The 20771-nt window shown below is 39.6% G+C and overlaps 1 protein-coding gene across 1 annotated transcript in view; it reads right to left on the reverse strand.

Annotated features, from left to right (window-relative positions):
• Window positions 1-231: 231 nt before the first annotated feature.
• Window positions 232-20771, reverse strand: part of Basp1 (brain abundant membrane attached signal protein 1) — a 52455-nt gene continuing 31915 nt past the window's right edge. The window contains exon 2 of the mRNA XM_046456387.2: window positions 232-1817. Coding sequence (XP_046312343.1) covers window positions 1143-1808 — 666 coding nt within the window. The 5' untranslated portion in view covers window positions 1809-1817 and the 3' untranslated portion in view covers window positions 232-1142. The remainder of the gene's footprint in view (window positions 1818-20771) is intronic.

A 20771-nucleotide genomic window follows, 5' to 3' on the forward strand; every position in this document is an offset into this window, starting at 1 on the left:
TATATATATATATATATATATATATGTGTGTGTGTGTGTGTGTGTGTGTGTGTGTCAAAAAATTTGAGGATCTTACTTTAAGCTTCCATACAAAAAAAAAAAAAAATGTTGGGGGGGGGGAAGGGGGGCAGAGAAAAAAATACCCATACAGTGCTCTGTTCTTTAACGAGGTAATTTACCCAGGGGAGGTCAGGAGTGGGGAAGTAAAAGAAAACCAGCAGTCTTTCTAACTTCTTTTTAATTGTTTAACTTTATTACTGTTGCACCATTTATACAATTACATATAATTTCAATGCATCCATTGTACATTTTTTTATTTTTTTATTTTTTATTTTTTTTTCCATTTTCCAATGAGTGGTGTGTTGGTGTCTGTGACACAGAATGAAGAGAAACTGGAACTGCAATGAACGCAGACTTTTTTTTTTTTTTCATTTCCACTGACCAATAAACAGAACTACAGGTGCACCCAACCACGGACATGCATTAACTCGTCATGAGAAATCTAGGTAGGCTAAGTACGATGAGAGAATGTTTGTTACTCCCAAAATTATCTGGAGAGGAAGAATGGAGGGTTGGCATCGAGATACATATGGACAAGCTAAGTGGGCTCCGTCTGAAAGTTGGCATTCATCCACAACATTAAAAAAATATCAAAATAAGAAAGGCTGTAAATTAAAAAGAAAACACAGAAAATACTGCTTTCCTAAAGATCTGATTGCCTTGGCACAGGCCCTGTGGGCAGCATCAAACGCCCCACTCCAAACTCCCAGGCAGAAGCGGAGAGACTGGGCTCCTAGCGGTGGAGTCGCGCGTGCGCAGCAGTTCACGTACGAACCATGTACTGTACTTTCAGACGCTCATCTTCAAAATCCAGGACTTATTGGTAAAGTTGACTGAAGGTATATTAGATATTTCCCCACAAAAATACTATTTGGATTCTCCCACCCCCTCCCTCCCTCGATGGGGCAGCATCCTTTTCCCCCCTTGGGCAATACATATCCTTACTTCCGATTTGAAACAAGTTAGTATAGGAGAGAGAGAGTGAGAGACAGTGTGAGAGACAGAGAAAGAGGGGGGGGGGGGAGAGAGAGAAAGAGAGAGAGAGAGGCTGTTTGTAAGTGGCATTTCCCTAGGCGTCCCGGTTACTCTTTCACGGCCACGCTCTGCTCGGCAGCTGGGGCCTCTCCAGGCTGGGGCTCCTCGGTGGGCGCTGCTGGCGCTGGAGCCTTGGTACTACTAGGCGCTTCCGAGGCTGCAGGGGGCTCCTTGGGGCAGGCGGCCGCCTCGGCGCTGCTAGGTTTTGAGTCTGAGGCCGGGGCCCCGTCACTTTTCGTTTCCTGGGTGGCAGGAGCTGCGGGAGCCTCAGTCTTTTTGGGTTCCCCTTCCTCCTTGCCCGCGCCGTCCCCGGGCGCGCTGGCCGAGCTCTCCGCCGCGCCCGCCTCGGCAGCGCTTGGCGCTTCCGCGGCCCCGGGCCCAGGCTCCTGCGCGGGCGCAGCCGCTGGCTCGGGCTGCTCCTCAGCGCCGCCCTCGCTCTTCTCGGGCTCAGCCTTGGGCGCCTCCTCCTTGGCTGCAGCCGCCGCCTTGTCGCCTTCCTGCGCCTCTGCTTTGCCCTCGGCGTCCGCCACCTTGTCGGGCTTCTCCTCCTGGCTCTCCTTGGCCTCTGCCGCGTCGGCGGCCGCCTGGGGCTCGCTCTCCTTTGGGGTCCCTTCCTCTTCGGTGCCCGTGCCTTCGGCCTTCTTGTCTTTGTCCTTGGCCTTCTCGTCATTCACATTGTAGCCCTTCTTCTTCTTGCTGAGCTTGCCTCCCATCTTGGAGCTCTGGAAGCAAACAGAAGACAAGACAAAAGGGGTTAGTCGCCAGCCGTCAAGGCGTCAGGCTCAGGCGCAGAGCAAGGGGCTTGGTCCCAGGTATCGCACTTGAAGAAATGGACGGCGGAGCACATCGTGCTACACGTATTGTATCACAGTTAAAAATAAAAACTAAACATGGGTCAAAAATGTAAAAATGGCAGTGGCAGTTACTCTAGGTCTATATGGGCTTCATCTTTTTTTTTTTTTTTTTTTTGGGGGGGGGGGGGGGGAATTAAGGATTGAACTCAGAAACACTTAACCACTGAGCCTTGTCCCTGGCCCTATTTAGAGACAGGGCCTCACTGAGTTGGTAGTGCCTCGCCTTTGCTGAAGCTAGCTTTGATCTCGATATCCTCCTGCCTCAACCTCCCCAGCCTCTGGGATTACAGGTGAGCGCCACCACGCCCGCTGGGCTTCATCCTTTTAAAGTACATTCTGCATAGCTGCAATAAAGCACAAATCGGGAATTTCTAGGAAATAATCTCAAACTACAACTCTCTTCAAGCTCCTTCATTCATCTGTTTCTATACGCAAACACATCTTAAAGACCTGAGGGCAGGATTCACTCTTCTAACCAAGGAAGAGCAAGAGTGGAAAGTACACTTTCTCTAGCTTTATTTAATTTCCTAGTGTGTCTGATTTGTATTCATTGCTTTTCAAGGTACTTTTGGCTTAAACGAATAGTTCCATAGTAATATAAAATTGTCTCCTGATAGAATCTGAATTATATATGCCAGGTAAAGGGCCTTTAATGGCCTTTTCCACTCAAAAGTTACTTCTCTATCTTGAGGCTCTTTCTTCCATTCTGATTAAAGAACCACTGGTGTATTTGAGGGCCTACTATTTCTTTTTTCTTTAAGACAGGATCTTGCTGTGTTGTTCAGGTTCAATTCAAACTAGAAAACCACTTGCCTTAGTCTTGCTGAGGGGATAGGACTACAGGCATGCACCACCACACAAGCTCAACTGGTTCTATTTGAATCATGAATTTTTCTTCTCTGATACCAAAGCATTAAACCAGAAAAATAATAAATTATATATTCATAATTAAAAATTCATAATTCACCATTGGTGCATGAAAAAATAGGAAACCTTTTTTTTCTTCAAATGCATTTTTCTAGTATCATATCCATGAGAATCCACTGAAATGTTGGTCTTTCAAAAGATATCAGTTGCTTTTCCTATAGGAAACATGGCCAAAATTACATACCACGGTCCCCTTCAGTCCTACAAATGAAAGGTGTCCAGCAGAGGGGGAACACCTTCCCAGGTCCCAGCGGAAGCTGGAAAGTCCAAGAGACCATCTAGTTCTGGCCCAGGTCAGTGTTTACTACTGGGAGAATTATAGCATTCTCCTTAATCAGTCATCTTTTTGAAAATATCCACTCAGTACTGAAAATGAGCTGGTTTATTCATTACACTCCTTGGAATCATGATTCATGATAGTAAAATAACCCACGTTCATCTTTTAAAAGTCAGGTGTGGGATAGAAAGCACTACTCTTCAGTAAAATTTGTCGCTCCACTCTATCCAAATTTTCTGTCTGAAATGACTTCAACAGTTGGAGGGGGGAAAAGCAAAAAATTGAAAGATGATTAAAATAGTCTTATTTTCAAGAAAAGTCTTTATCACATTATCCAAAAAATTCTCTTACATGTCTTTAAAAAATGGCTTTTGGTCAAAATCTATTTTAGATAATTCACAATTTTTCAAGCAGAAGTAGGAGCAAAATATATGGTAAAAATAAAATTTAGGGGGCTGGGGTTGTGGCTCAGCGGTAGAGCACTCACCTTGCATGTGCAAGACTCTGGGTTCGATCCTCAGCCCCACATAAAAATAAATAAGTGAAATAAAGGTATTGTGTCCAACTACAACTAAAAATAAATATTAAAATAGAATAAAATTTAGTTTTAATGCAAAGCAATAAATGAAAATAAAAATAAACCTGATCAATATTTTAAATTATAATTTGTAACTCTCAGTGAATTCTTAATAAGCCAGTGTACATGGATGGTTTATATCAATTATAATTTTAGTTCTGATATTTCAAAATTCATTTTGGTAAATTAGGTTGAACTAAAAAAGAAGAAACCTGATAGGCCTGCAGTAAATATCTTCTCCCAATTCCCAACCTAGAAATTACGGACCATGAGACAAATAAATGTAGTGTGCATTGTGAGCATAACGGGGGTGCTTCATTCTGACACCCACAGCATGAAATTCTATATAGCAATCCCCAGAGGTTAAAGTCCTGTTGGTTTACAAACCTAAAATCTAAGTTACTAAAATTGGTTTTCTGAAACACAATTAAAGTCACATTCTATTCTCTAAGTCCAGCTGCACTGCTTTTCTGGGTAAGAAGTGAACATAATCAAGTTGTGGTAAGAGAATTTGTCTTTAATTCTGTTCTTTTTTTCAAATGCAAAGTTAAGTAAATACCCCCAGCTTTCAGGTAATTTACTTGTGTGAGCTATAGTGAGGTAGCAGAGAAAGACTTGTAGAATGCCCTAGATCCCTGGAACAGCAGGGTCATCTGGTGAGTTCCCAACACAATGGAGTGAAGACCTTGCTTACTTTCAGGGGTAAATGAAAATCTAATGTTTCCTAGGTTCAGGCAAAATCCTAATCCTAAACATACACAGTCACTTAACTCTTTAAGCAGCACCATGCAGCTGTTGGCCATTAGTACCCTCTTTACCCAAAAGGAAGTCCTATCTGAGTTCATGGTGCTGTTTAATAAGCAAAAGGCCAAGTCCAGCAACATCTGGTAGGAAAGAAGACACCATTGAGGAGGTCAGAGGGGACTCCACCAAGAGGCTGGCAACCAGGCAGAGCTTCCAGCCCAGGAATGTCACCCTCTTTGGGTCACAGATAGGGATGTGGGGAAAGTAAGGAAAAAAGTTAGCTTTTCATCTTCCTATTTGCCAAAGAACCTTTGCATCCACACCTTTAGGAAATAAGGGAGAATATGGGCATGGAGTCTAATAATTTCCCTCATTTCTATTAACTTCTGTTTATGGAAAAAAAAATCATTTGGTGGAGAAAGTTGGAACTTTTAAGTTGAAAAAGAGATACATATTTCAACAAGTTACTATTTAATTCTCCCTTGAAGTCACTTAAACCTAAACCAAAGCAAAACCCAAAGGGCTAAGGCTGCCTTTACATTGGTCCACATTCAGGCCATCCACTAGCAGGTGAGTGTCACAGAAAGGATCCTCAGATGCCGAATGCAGACTAAGTTCCATGTGTTCATACAACAACACACACTAGAGTTGATCTCAGTCCTCACATCCCAAAGGAAAGAAAATCAGGAGCTGTCCTTTAAAATCACAAGAAACCTCTCTGTCACAAGGGTCAACCTGATGTAGAAAATAATTAACAATAAACAGCAATAGAGAAAAGTATTTTGAGTTTAATCTGGTAAATGTTGGACTAGAATTGTTTCAGGGAAACTCTGGACACTGAGTCATGGTTGTCTAAGGTGTTAATAAGAATTCTATCTCCATAGCACACCCGCCTTGAATCCTTGGGTAAGTTATGTAACACTGCTGTCCCACTATTTCCTGTAAAATAACAAAAATCAATTTAGTGGGAATTTCATGTGAGGCATCAGTACAACATTTGACCTTTCAGAGGTCTACAATAAATGTTAGTTCCTTTCCTTATCATTTAATTTTATAATTCTTAAGTAATTTCATGCTTATAAACTGCAACAGAATAGCAAACATGGATTTCACAAACACACATTCTAGAACCAGCCATTAGAAGCACTGTACTTAAAAGTATACATTAAAAATAAAAACTTTAAAAAATGGTATCTAAAGGATGTTTGGTATGTGTTTTATACCAAATTCCAAGCAAGCTCCTGCTCTCTCTGTATATGTGTAAAGGAAGTCTGTACAGTAATCTACTGTTGCCATACTGCTGTTAAAATCAGTCTGCTTCTTTGATTTGAATGCTTTTATGTACTTAAGATTTGAGAGGTAGTGAGTCTTTTTAAATAGATTAACAGCCCATTATATGAAGAAATCAGTTTCTAGACAAAGATAAAAAAAATTACAGATTAGTCATCAAGTTCATTGCTCTTGTTTTGAATGAGTCCCAGGTGATCATGGAAGAACCATCCTTCCATCTTCCCTGAATTCTCATGACCTCTTCATCACTTGGTTCAAGCAAACAAGAAACTCTACTTTCATCATCAGGATGGAAAAGAATCCAATTGCCTTAGTTAAAATTCAATCGTGGCCTCAAACTTTTATGCATGAAAGCTAAAAAATTTGATCTGCACTTTGTCTTGGTTAATAAGCTAAACATAAAAGACTTCTGAGGAAGTAACATTGTCAAGTCCCCTATCAACACTTCCTACAGATTCATTTTTTAAAATATCAAAGAGTTTAATATTTTAAAGCAAATAGATATACACACACATATATGCTAAATCTCCCACAATTGTCTTATAACCAATTCTATTCCCTTTGCTTTATAAAACCCAGACTGTATTTAATTAATCCCATTGGCTATAAACCAATGTTCTAGAAGAAATGTTTTCAAGTCCCACACCCTTTTGCAGTGCTAGTTGATCAAAACAACCTGAAATGGGAACCTGGAAAACCAGAGGTAGGTCTAGAAAGGTTACAGTTTCATTGGTGGTTAATGGCCACACCAGCCCAGTTCTTTTGGCTGACACCTGTTGAGGAACTCAGAGTTTGCACCCACATAATATGCACCCACCCCCTCTGGAGACTGACATCATGGAATGGTTGTCAGATTAACCACACTCTCTTGGCTGGCACTAGCTTTCTCTTGCTTATTGGTAATTCTCATAAAGACTAAGTACGCATTTATGAACTTTCATGAAACTTCTAAACCTTTGTTTCTCCACCTTCTTCATCAGAAAAGCAAATAAAAGAACAACTTACTAGTTATGTAAGCCAGGTAAAGTGATTTTTTTTTTTTTTTGGTCCTTGGAAGCAACTGCATACTAATAATAACAATATATAATAATGATGATGATAATAAAAGGACAAAGAATAGGCCCTAATTTTCTCTCCAAAACAAATATTAGAAGGATTCTGTCAAATTTTGATGCTCACAGATATATCTTTCCTTAAAGAAAATTTTATTGATCACCTACTGTTCAAATTTTGTGGTAAAATTTATGGTCTTACATAATGCCATTATAACATATCTAAAAAACATCGGTTCTATTGGGAATTTCAATATGAAAACTATATAGCTATGTGAAATTTAAAAATTTATATCTATATGAATATTTGTATTTTACATTTGTATGAAAGTTTGGGAGATCAAAGGTGAGTAATAATTTGAAATATTTTGTAAACAAGATACTATAAAAAAGGAGATGATCTTCAAAGTTTTTCTAATAGTTCATTTCTTTCCTTCTAGGAAGGCAGCCCAGAACAGGAAAGACTCTGCTTAGCCATTCAAATCATCCGAGTTGTGTTTATTTTATACACAAAATCCCTAGGACACACAGGCCCAAAGCACCTTCATGCAAGCTTAATTACCATGGAATTCCATTAAACAACTACGGTTCTCACAAACTACCACACGACTTGGCTACTAACATGATCTAATTCATCCAAAACATTCCTAATATGCACTTAATGTTTTTCTTACCTTAAGCCAAACTACCTGAAAGTCAAATAAATGAAAAGTTAGAATTCACTTGAGAAAATAAAAGTGAAAAGGCCGGTGACAAAATGACATGCAGGAAAAAATTAAAATTATAAAATCTTTCCCTCAGGACTTGCGTCAAAAACAAGCTATCTAGTATTCAGAGTGAAGTTGGCTAAAAAACAGCCGATGTGCTGGGTGCCAGACTCCACCATCAACAACATACTGAGTCTGAACCAAGTCACCTTTGCTCTGGGTCTCAAATTTCTTAATCAGTACAATGAAGATTTTAAAATTTATTCTGTTTTGGGGGAAAAGATTTTTTTATCAATGCATATGGCACTAAATAAAATGTCAAGCATGGGAAAAATGTGACATTATCAATAAAGTTCTCTCATAAAAACTAATATCATCATACCCTCAAGATTAAATTGAGAGCCAGCCAGTTTAATCACTATGATTGGATAGTCTTTCTACATGATTTCAATGTCTGTGAAGCTTATTGAAAATTAAAAATAAAATAGTGCTCTATATGGGTAATAAGAATTGTAATGCATTCTGCTGTCATATATAAATAAAAATATATATAAAAAGAAACTTAAAAATAAAAATGATTTTTGAAAAATTAGAAATAAAAATTTGTAAAGTAATACCTAAATATTTACCAAGGCATATAACTTTTAAAACGTTCTCAATTACATTTAGGAAATGTTTTCAGGATAATGTATCAGCTTCAGTAATGAGTCAGGATGGAACTACACACTGAAGACATCTCAGATGAAGTCATAACTGTCAGAAAAGAAAGATTTCATGAGCTTCCCTGGCACAGAACACTTTGACAGTGTTGTGGTTATTTATAAAAGACACTCAGTTGTTTCCCTTTACCTATTTTCAGCGAGTCATCTACCAGCCATCAGTGGTCCTGCCTGGCAAGATTTGCCCTATGCCCAGTCTCTGTGAGCAAGAGTACTTCCTAAACCAACCAAACCATCTTTCAATGCAAAGCAACATCAGCCTACAGATATTTTAAAATTACCATTCCAAAAAGAGTAAAATCGACTCGAGTCTAATCACAATTCTCACACACCAACATGACATTCAGTTTAGTGCTGTGTAGGAATGTTGAGAAAATAATAAGTGGGAAGAGTTCTCAGGCCCAGAGTTTTAGAACAATATATCCACGACCCTCTGAAGAAAAAAAGTGACTTCTAACTTAAAATAGAAACCAAGCAATATAAAAAAAATTACCAAACCTGGAAAGCTAAATTAAAACATTTTCCTTTTACCTCTTTGTAGCCTATGAGAACCATTTAATTATAAATTCAGTCTCATGAATCTAAGATGAATTTGTTTCCTGTACATAAAACCCATTTGTAAAAACATAAGTAAACACATACCAATGTAGGACATATTTGGTTGACATTGTAGACAGTGTGTGTAAGTCTTCAGGATCACAGCATGCTCAATGCAAATGGGGAACTTCTCTTTGTTCTAAAGCAAGCTAACGCTGTTTCATAGGACACTAATACTGAAACCTGCACTTCGTGGGGACACATGTCATCTGCCAGAAACTTTGCTTTCACCTGTTTGCTACTGGTAATATTCAGCTAAGTAGTAGGCTAGATTCACTTCTTCCTTAATTAATGTTAAAAATATCAAGTCCTTAGCCACAGACTCCTTTTTCCCTAAGAACATGTAAGAAATAATTAACACACACAGAGCAATTTCAATTATACCTACATTGATCCTTTCGGGGTGGGGGGGAATATACGGTAAGTATCTTAAATTTTATCAACAAAATGGATTAAATTCCTGAGATGTTAAGACAGTGCAGCACCATAAAAATGGCCTAAATTTCACCAAAATTGAAGGTGTTAGCTGTTGACTCATTCCCTTTCTCTTCCTTCAAATTTTAAGGCTTAACACATAAACATTCTTCTCAACAATTAATCCTAAACACTAACTTTGGATGAACCATTTGGTATTTTGTTTTTAATTGAACACACAAATATGGAGTATTTCTTCTAAGGGGGGGGGGGGGAAACTAAATTTGTTCACTAATGCCCATACATTTTCAGAGCTTCTCTATTATGTTCAGAACCTGTTTGAAAAGGTCATCTAAGGAATTCTTAAATAACCCCACAAATGAAAGGTTAACTCATTTCTATCTTTTTTGAAATAGAAAAGTTATACAAAACTAGGACATCTCTACAGAGCTATCAGAGTGCAACATTTTATTAGATTTTGTTTAGAATTTATAGGTTGGGAGAGTTCCAGGCCAGTTACAGCTTTTAATCCCTACAGTCCTGCTTTGGGAACATCCCTGGGAGGCCACAGTGACTTTAAACAGGTAAGGACACCGATTCATTACCCTCACACAAAAGAGGGCAAGAGTGAGGAGGAGATCCTGAAAAGGGTAGGAGGAGTGCTTCCCGACTGGAATAAAGTCTCTCCTCACCCTCCCAATCCCATCTTTGGAAAATCTTCTCCACCAGAACCAGCCTTTTTTCTGAATGGAAGCCCCAGTTATAGCATTGACCACCCCCACGATGAAAATACATCCGTGTGGTTGTGGAATGTTCTCTCTCATGCATGAAGGCTAGAGCAAAGGAACGGGGGATACACAGTTCTCAAGGAAAGAACTTGAACAGGAGAGAATGGGACCATGGCCTTGTTGAAAGAGCTAGGATGCTACCCAGAGCCTAAGCGTTAGGCACTGAATCAGAGAAGGTCTAAGCGTAATTAAAAGACAACAAAGTGTTTCAAATCTAGATTCTGAAACACCCCATGAAGACAAATCCAGGGCCAGAGAACCTGGCAATTCATACAGTACTCATTGATTTTGATAATACTTTGAAGTCGTTAAGAAAATGAGACATTTCATTAACCAGAAAGACACGAAAATATATTGGTATGGAAAGACATGAATTATATATGATAAATGAGAAAAAAAATTTAAAAATCCCTTTCCTGCAAAATTACCAAAAAAAAAAAAAAAAAGAGGGAAGGTCAGTGCAGTAGAAGGAGACTGACAGGCAGGGAGGAGGGATGGGAAAGGGGCTCTTGTAATTTGACAAAATTACACTATGTGCATATGTAAATATAGCACAGTGAATTCCACCTTTAAGTATGTCTATAAAGCACCTATTAAAAATAAACAAATGAGTGGAAGGCAGACCAGTAGAGTAGAAGAAAACACAGTAAGAGGAGGAATAAAGGCAAGCAAACCAGGACAGAAATGGAGTAAATTAAATTCCATGCATGTATGATTATGTCATAGTGGACCCAACTGTTATGTACAACTATAATGCACTAGTAAAAGAAAAGAAAGTGCCCCCTTGCATAATGACACAGTTTCAAGGCATAACCTACCCCAAACCCACGGTGTGTACTTCCTATACTATATTCTCCATGACACCTCCAATTCCATTTCTGATTAGCATATTTTTACTTGATGTTGCTCCAACAATGAACAACACAGTTCAGTGACATCATGAAAGTCAATGGCATACAGTAAATGATTTCTACAACAAAACAAGATATCAAATCTCTCCATATCATCCGAAAGTTCCCGTATTCACTACATCATGTGCTGTTACTATGTAGAGCTTCTTTTTCTGGACTAGTAATATCTAGGCACTTCTTTTATACAAAGGTCTCGTCCACTGCAACATTTCTATTTTGAAAATGTAGACTTGGATTAATTAATCATTTCACCTATAATCCTCAGAACAGAGTTCTTAAGGATGACAGCAAACAGATTATAATGCAGGAGATGACTCCCGGTCTTCAGCAAAGCCCGACATGAATATACAAGAGTATGTGGCAGAGTCCGGAGTGTTACATCTAGTTTGATTACAGCTTCATCATGGCATGAAAACAAGAAGCAATCTCTTTTTGATTTTATTTCCATCTCATAATCAGGAGAAAATCTATTAGGATGCTGGGAATGAGTCAAGGGATCTTGACAAAGTGCAGCCTGTGTCCCCAGCATATTAACTGCCTATCCTCAGACAACCAACTGTAACATAAAGTTACAACTTGCCTATGAGTTTCACCCGCAGAAAAATTCAGACAAGGAACTTTATGATTACTTAGGTTGGAAGAATCCAAGTTACTGATCTACCTAGCTCAAACATACTGGGATAAGAGAGAAAAAGAAAAAAAAAATCTTTTTTTTTAAACCTTAAGAAAAGAATTTTAAAAGAATAAATAAGCACAGCATACTCTGAAAGTATTTTCAGTAAAAATAAAGGGAAAAAACATTAAAAAACTTTTTTTGTTAGGGGGTAGGAGGCTACTGGGGATTGAACTCAGGGGCACTCAACCACTGAGCCACATCCCCAGCCCTATTTTGTATTTTATTTAGAGGCAGGATATCAAGAAGTTGCTTAGTGTCTTGCTTTTGCTGAGGCTGGCTTTGAACTCAAGATCCTCCTGTCTCAGCCTCCCAAGCTGGGATCACAGGAGTGTGCCACTGCGCCTGGCTTAAAACTTTTGGTTCTATCCACAAATACCTATTTTGAACAAAGGACTGGCCTCTTTCTTTTAAATGGTCAAAATTTTTATTGTAAAATGGAAAAATGAAACAATGTCATGTGTGTATATTTTTGGCTTCCTGTCAATATGTGTTCTGTCACAATGATCTCCTTCAGGTTTCTTCAATGCCTGGTAATTCTCATTTAGAGGTATTGTTGCCAATGTTTTGATTCAGTCAAAGCTTCTATTTGGCAATTCTAATATCACCAAAATTTATGGGATGGGAATGTTCCCTGAGGAGAGAGAACTGTAGTAAGAATTGTCAATCCATGTCTCAATCTCACATTTTTAAATACCACAAAAATTTAAATATAGTAAAAATTCAGAAAAAAACATTTTCATGATAATTTATTCCCTTGTCACAATAAAAATATTAAGCATTATGAAAATGTACTGCAAGACAATTTGGGGGTGGGGAAAATACAGGCAGTGATGCACACATTCATGCAACCCCATTTTCCCAAACAGGGCATTAAAGTGAGTTACATCTATTAAGTCAGAAGGATCAAACAAGACTAATCACAAGTAACCTCTCCAACTCCTTCGTGAAACCCAGACTAGTCCTGCAAAGTGTCCTCAACGTGTCTTTGGGGATCTCTCCTAAAAATCCAACAAGCAGAGTGATCTCAAGACTGTCAGATGTTCCAAACTTATTCTAGAAAAATAGGCTTGATCTTTGTAGGGAAAGATCTTTTTGGAAATGTGTACCAAGTGTGAAGACGTGGAAGGGGACATAATAAGGAAAAGACCACTCCAATCTAGCAGGAGGGGAAGACAGAGAGACACCTGAAATATAAATGATGGTAAGTGCCATAAGAGTGATAAACAATAAGAGTTTCACCTAAAGAGAAGACGGTAGTTGAGGTCAGGAGACCAGGAAAGGTCTATTGAGAAAGCAGACTGAGATAGCAGAAATATCAAAAGTACAAAGAGGACTCACTCTGCCGAGGACTGTTTTAGTATTGGACCTTTACAGAAGTCAATCCCTTCACTGTCCTGTGTGAGGACAGAGCTATTGCTATTCCACTCCACCATGAGGAAGCGAAGAATCACTCACCCAACATCAAACCTGAGCAGTTTGTGCAGATGCGATGAGAACCCAGGCCCTCTGGCCAGGCAGGGAGCCTCATAACCACCTTGAAGGTCAGATGAACTTTCGACATGAAGATGGGGAAGTGCAAAGTGCAAAGTGTGTATGACAGAAGGAACAAAGAGGAAGCATCTGGTTAAGATCATCAGAAAACCTTTTCACACTCAGGAGGCAGACGACTGCTCTGGACTACCTGGAGTGAGGGGTGATGGAGTACAGACCTACAAGGTTGCCTAACAGGGAAATATCTCGATTGAGGTAGCAGAATGCAGGAAAAAAAAAAAAAAGTTCTTGAAGGAAAAAATAATGTCCCTGATTACCAAAAAGAAAGCAAGATTTTACGAAGCAGCTCTGAGGAGTCCTATGCTTCTACAGAAAGGTTAAGAAAGATAAGAATGGACATTGTGCAATCTGACCTGCTAAGGAGCTGTCTCCACGGCCTAGGGAGCAGCTTAGCTAGAGCAGCTCAGACCCTGGGCTCTTGGGAAGGGTTCAAAGAGCATGTGGGCACCTGAAGACACCTCCACATGGCCAACACCAGAGTGTGTGAGGGGAAGGCAGGAACCCGGAACACTGGCGAGAATGAGCTTCATTTGTTTATAAGAATTTAGAGAAACTGAAAATACATATGGGAAGAAGGAATGGAACAAAGAAAAAAAGAGAAACTGAAGATCAAAGTGAAGGAGAACTATTGATAGGGCACAGTCCTAGGGGTCTCAGAGAGGTACATCAAAATCACGTTTATTGGTTCAGGGGCCCATGCCTGTGATCCCAGCTACTCGGAAGGCTGAGCCCAGGTGAGCAAGGCCACCCTAAGAAACACAGTAAGAGACTCCATCTCAAAAAAAAAAAAAAAATCAACCGTGGAAGAGGGACACTTGCCACTCATTATTCAGATAGGGGAGGGAGGAAAAGGAGAGAGGGACTCCCAGAAGAAGGCCCTGGCTTAACATCACTCTCCTCCAAGTGAATATGGGCAAATATGAATTACTGCAGACCAAACGCTTAGTAAGATCTTTACACGGTAAATGATAGCTCATATGTCTCTGAAATGACCATTTAATCTTTCAGTATTTTAGGTGTTCATTTGTCCTGCCATTTATCTTCTCAGTTCTCTCCCATTACAACATTTAAGGTTTCTTAAGTGCTGGGAACAAAAGGGCAGATATTTCATCAGCAAAAGGTGAGAGAACTGATGTAATGACCACTAAACCTGGAGAGGTCTTATTGTGAAAACATTCCATGCACAGAAGTAAATAGACTTGCTGCACTACAGTTTTATGAGCTTCTGAAATAAAGGAAGACTCAGTCAATACCCAGACACATATTTTCAAATATAGAAAGGGTCCTTAATTCTTAAGAACTCCTTTTTCTCCTTTATTATACAATCCAGTCTTCATCTTTGGTCATTTATCTGTATCATCATTACTTAAACCTTTCATATTCTGTTGTATTGTGTTGCAAGTTTTAGCAGGAAAATAGATCCTGACTTCTCTTATATATTGACCTACAGTTTTTCTTTAGTATAGATTCAAATATGACTGATGACTCCAGAACAAACATTTTGTTTGTGGTTACTATTATAATGTAAATATTATAAACTCACTACACCCTGAAAGATTCAATTTCAAAGCTATAAACTTGTAGGACAAAAAAAAATCAATACAACTATGACTATAAATTAAGTTACGTAGACTCATCTTTCACTTAGCAGTAGAAAAAAATAAGTATTTTAAATTATAACTGAAATGTCCATTCCATTAAATGAGACATGACCAAGTTCCAGACAACATCTGTGGCAGCAAATTGCGACCCATCACATAATTAAAGAACATAAACACGGGTACCATTGTGACAATACTGTGAAGACTTTTAAGTAACTATGTGCATATTGTAGAGACCAATTTTTTTTAACTGAGTACTGTCAGCCCCCATGAAATCTCAAAACTGGTAGGACATCCAGCCCTTAAGTCTCAGAAATTACTCTGCATAGCAGAAGTTCCCTAGCAGCCAATTCTCCTCCCCACGGACTACCCCATCATCCCCTTCCCTACTGTTAACCCTTCTTGTTAGTGCAATCCTTGGCCACAGAAGGGACAAGACACAAGTACATCTCCTAATTGATTCTACAAGTTGTAACCATGAAATTCCAAATTGATGATGGTGATACTGGTATTAAAGTGGCAGATGATAGGCTTCTCTTCAAATGCAAAGGTTGACTGAACCTAGACATTATGCGGAGGGTTTTTCCCCTTTTAACATATTCTGCCACATGCAGCAAACACTATCAGAAATCATGCATTATTCATTCTCATCAATAGCCCACTGCTTTTAGAGTCCACTGTGCAGCCACATGGTTATTTATTTGCACTTAATGGGTGGTCCTTTCAAAAGCCCTGGTTGCTGCATCCTAACATGACTTTGTATGAATCACCTGCTCTTTTAGTCAATAAGGTGAGTAAGTGAACCACAACCAGCTCAGGAAATGCAAACTGCTGAGATCATTTCTGAACCATTTTTCTCCTCCAAAGACCCAGGAAACTTAATATGTCTTATCACTGCAACTAATTTAGAACTCTCAAAACAGAATTCAAAATAAAGTATGGGGAAAAAACTAATAGCAGCTGAGATATATTTGCTGCTTATTAATGGACTTGACAGAATGTGATGGGCTGGGAGCCATGAGAGGCCAGTGGCTAAGAAGAGGAGGGGAGGCCCACCTACACCAGGGGTAGCTGCGGCATGTTTCCAGGGATTTTTATCTCCAAATATAAAGTGATTCACACTTAAAAAAAAAAAAAAAAAAACATTTTTTAGTTATACATGGACAAATATCTGTATTTTGTTTATTTATTTTTATGTGATGCTGAGGATCAAACCCACAACCCGAGCCCTGGTTCACACTTTTTATTACCAACAAAAATTGGGTATCTCTTTTTCTGGCATCAACAGCAAATGTAGTATTTATGATCCTAAAGCTATTTCCTATTCTCATCATTCTCAGTGAAAACCATTCTAAAATTCTTTCAGGCATATCCTTAATTTATTAAACAAAGAAACTACTTATTTCTTGGTGTCTTGAAAAACACAAATAAGGGTTAAGAATACATTTGCTGAATTAATGAGAAAATGCATTAAATCCAGAGGTGAAGGGCATAGGCTGTGTCCACCTCTGAGACTCAAAAGTTGATTCTGAACAACACAGTTCAGCATTCAATGTCATTGGCTCCTTCTCACAATTCAAATATATTTCAGTGGAAGCTCCCAGCCTATCCATGATCACATTCTCCTGCACTCTTTTGCCATCTTCAAATCTGAGCCTCTTGGCTACCTAATGAGACATTGAGCAATGAAGAAACGCCCAAGACTTGAATCCAGAGTCTGTGAGACTTTCAAAACAGAAATGAGGGTACTTCTTCTCACTGATGGAATCTTAAATAAAACTGTGCCTTTCATCCTCACACCCAGCACACAATAAAAGAAAAAAACAATCAGCATTTTTTTCAATGAACGAATGGAATGAATTCTAACTGAAGCAACTAGAATTCAGTACCTATGCCCACTACTCATGCTGTGACTTACAGCCATCACTTTGTCTGCTTATTTGCCAATATTTCAACATAATGCATCAGACAGTAGTGATAAAATGGGCGTATATAGTAATCATCTGAGAAACTTGTTAAAAATGATATGGAAGGGGATGGGGGGGCACCAGAGCCTCTATCTACTCTTTCCTAGTGGAGGCCTCCACTGAGTCCTAAGAACTCATATTTTACTAAATGGTGCAAGGTTACAACATTGAGAAATATAGATACACGTAGGTTGCAGTGACTTTGAATCAGCTAATGTTTTTGCATCATCCATAAAACCAAGAACAAGAAAATCCCAAAGACCAGTGTAATTATTAGTAGTGACAAAGCAAAACCAAAATCATGCCAGGAAACCAGGCTGGGCCTCGACCTAGAGGTGAGGGTGCACTGAACTGAGTACTGTCAGCCCCCGTGAAATCTCAAAACTGGTAGGACATTCAGCCCTTAAGTCTCAGAAATTACTCTGCATAGCAGAAGTTCCCTAGCAGCCAGTTCTTCTCCCCATTGACTACCCCATCATCCCCTTCCCCACCACTATCTGTCAACCCTTCCTGTTAGTGCCATCCTTGGCCACAGAAGGGACAAGACACAAGCAGCCTGTGTTGGAATGCAAGGTTCTGTCCAAGCAGCAGCTTTATAGGTTGCAGAGAAGCCCCTTGTCCACACACTGGGTTGGGACAACTTTTATCACTGGAGAGTGTAAGGATAGCCTTAGGCCTTAGCCTAAGCAACTCCATTTTAAAACTCCAGTTTGAAACCTGCAGTCTCACCAGGCACACCCAGGAGCCCTCCAGTATGGCCCTCAGGCACAAACAAGTCACTTCTCCCCACCCTGACAAGCTCAGAGTGAAGTCTCTGCCATGTTGTCCTCACCTGGATAAGGGGGACAGGCAAGAAAACCAGACCAGATACTCTAACCCCAGGGCAAATGACATCACTGAGAAATCTGGTAACAGCTGATAGGGATTCAAAGAGTGGTCAGAAGCCCCAAAATTTAGTATAAATGATGGAGCAAATGAACAGATATTCAGCCAGCTGACACTGATGCACACAAGCCTGAGAGCCTGATGAGAACCTGGACTGAAATCCAAACTCTTCTCCTCTGCCTGATCCTCTGCATTGTTCTCACTGCTCTCAAACTCTCCTGCAGCCTCTTGACTCTGGTGAGAAAAGGACTTCTCCCTATGACCACCTCCTCAGCCAGCCATCAGTTCCACCCCAGGAGAAGCCTGCCTTGGTTCCTGATCTGATCACCAGGATCTGAGTGAGGTGCATCTGCTGGACTTAGAGCCTAAGGCATGAGACTTTTGATCTGACACTTGAGTTTAGCGTGCAGAGGCAATGTCTGTCAGGATTAAGTGTGTTTGCAGTGCTTAGAATTAATCTAGAATTGTTTGCTGTGAATTGATTGTGTCTATTGCAGTGCCTAGCATTAAGGATTGTCATTTTTCTTGATTAAGAACCTATAGAGTGAAATTGTATTGAGTGATTTGAGTGAATAAAGCATTGAAAAGGGCAGAAGTGTGTGGACATTCTTTATTTCTCCCCCTCAACTGCATAAGTCACACCTTGTGCCCATTCCAACAAGAGGGGGACAGGAAAGGCACCCTTGGGCTCTGTAAGCACCCTTCTTATGTAATGTGAGCCTTCAATTGTCCACAATTTACAGCCTGCCCTGTGAGATGATCCTCTTTTCAGAAGCATGCATTGTATGTAATTAGAGTTCATATTTCAGAAAACAGGTTTTTCTCTTCCAGTTCAAATGGAACTTTGATGGCTTGCCAGTAAGTTTTCAGCCCTGACCCAACAACACAGACTGTGAAAAAGAAGTATATGGGGTAAGGAGTCAGTGGACCACATTCAGTGATGTGATCCAGGGTCTGCAAAGTCAGCCCCAGAAAACCCAACCTGCCCTACAGAATCAAAAACAGGGCAGGAGGCCATTAACAGCATCAAAGGGAATATTTGCAGCCAAGGACACAGTTTGCCACATGACACATACAGTAGATTTTCAGTCACTTTCACCTTCCTTTACCTAAAACTTCATTTCTTAGCTCTGTTCACATATAGCAGAGAGTAGGTCTCAATTTCAAGGAATTCTGAATTTCAAAAACAAAACAGAGGTAGGACAAACTCTGTATTCACAGCTGGCAAACAAATGGGTATTGATTCAATTACAATAATCATCTTCCTTAACATTGAAATCCCAGGTTAGTCTCCGCAATATCCATTATATAACCTATGATTCTAAGAGTAAGTCAATGTTATTAAAACTTACAATGACAAAACAGATGGATCACGTTGGTAAAAGATACATACAACTGGGCACAGCATATAATCCCAGCTTCTCGGGAGGCTCGGGAGAGTCATAAATTCTAGGCTAGCCTCAGCAACTTAGCAAAACCCTATCTCAAAATAAAAAATTAAAAAGAGGGGTGCTAGGGATGTGCTAAAGCACCCCTTGGTTCAATCTCCAGTACCAAAAGGAGGAGGAGGAGGAAAAGAAGGAGGAGAAGGAAGAGAAGGAGAAGGAGGAAGAGAATGAGGAGGAGCAGGAGAAAGGAAAGAGGAAGGGGAGAGAGGAGGAGGAGGAAGAGGAGCTGGATTGTGGGGGAGTAGATAAAGTGTCCCTGGGTTCAATTCTCCATTCTGGGGAAAAGAAAGGATGCATACAAATGCAGAATGCCAAATGACTGAGTCAAGCACAGACCAACACTCTAGGAAATAATCCCAAGGGAGAATGCACCTTGGAAAGTGTTTTACGTTCCCAGAGGAATTCCACTTAAAGCACCCTTGTGAGACAGGCTTTTCTTAACTATATTTTCATCTACTTGCTTAGATGAGACAGAAGCTGCAACAAAAGGCCATGCACCTTACTCTCTTTTGTCCCATTCACCAGTTTGAGGTTCAAAAAGTTTTTAAATTGGACTATCTTTTCCATAGGAATATTTGATTTTCCACCCATAACTGTAAAATCATATATTCAAACACAAAATAAAGGAGTAACAGATATCCTTCCTCAACCTTAGGATAAAATCCAGCTGGAAGTCAGACACCACTGTTTTTTCCTATAAACCTAGAGAAAGCAAGTCAAGAAAACCTGTTGCCTGAATCCAGGAGCAGCTCTCCTAGAATTAGGGAACCACTAGGGAATGTGGCACTGCATTCCAAGCCACACCTTGGTCTCTTGGTATTCAGCCTAAGGGCTCAGAATCAAGGCCAAGATAATGCCAGAGAGTCCAGCGCTTGTTCCAACCACACAAATTATCTCTGTAGAAAGTGAGCTAACACCCTCTTTGTATATGATTTTTTGAATATGAATCTTAAAAAAGAAAAAGAAACAGAAAAAAAGAAAAAAAAAATCTATTCAACTTGGGTTTGAGTTTACCACAGCCACCAAACTCGCCGTTTATGTAAAACAGCTCCTTTTTACCTCCCCAGTTTGGCTATTTCACTTGCAATATAAATGACTTTAATTGTATCCCTTAGGTCTATAATTTTTAGTCTTTACACAAATGTGCAGCAACCATCTATACATTTAATTACATTGTATTAAGCACTCAAATCCACTTATTCCAGAAAAGATGTAAACATCTAGGCACTGTGCTAAAGGCAACAGGACACAAGATCAACTCTGACCTTCCATAGATCTCTCTAGCCTGTATCCTAGGAAAATTACACCTCTTTAAAGACTCAAAGGAAACAGGAAATGCCAGCCTGTTGCCTAAATTCTGGGAGCACTGCTTAAACAATTTTAACAGGTCAGCTACTAGAAAAAAATAATTTATTTTGCAAGAGTTAGAGTAAACTAATTATATATATTTATATATAACTAACTAACTATATATATATATATATATATATATATAGAGAGAGAGAGAGAGAGAGAGAGAGAGAGAGGGAGAGACAACATTTTTTTTTTTTTAATATGGCGCTAAGGATCAAACCCAGGGCCTCCTTCATGCAAGGCAAGTGCTGTACCACTGAGCTACAACCCCAGCCCCCAAACCTTTCTTAATGAGGCTTTCTGGGGTCTCCACTCAAACATTTTTGTGCACTGTTGTG

The sequence above is a fragment of the Marmota monax genome, unplaced genomic scaffold (assembly GCF_021218885.2).
Source record: "Marmota monax isolate L192 unplaced genomic scaffold, Marmota_monax_Labrador192_F-V1.1 WCK01_AAM20220418_F8-fsc00037, whole genome shotgun sequence".
In the NCBI taxonomy this organism is placed as follows: domain Eukaryota; kingdom Metazoa; phylum Chordata; class Mammalia; order Rodentia; family Sciuridae; genus Marmota; species Marmota monax.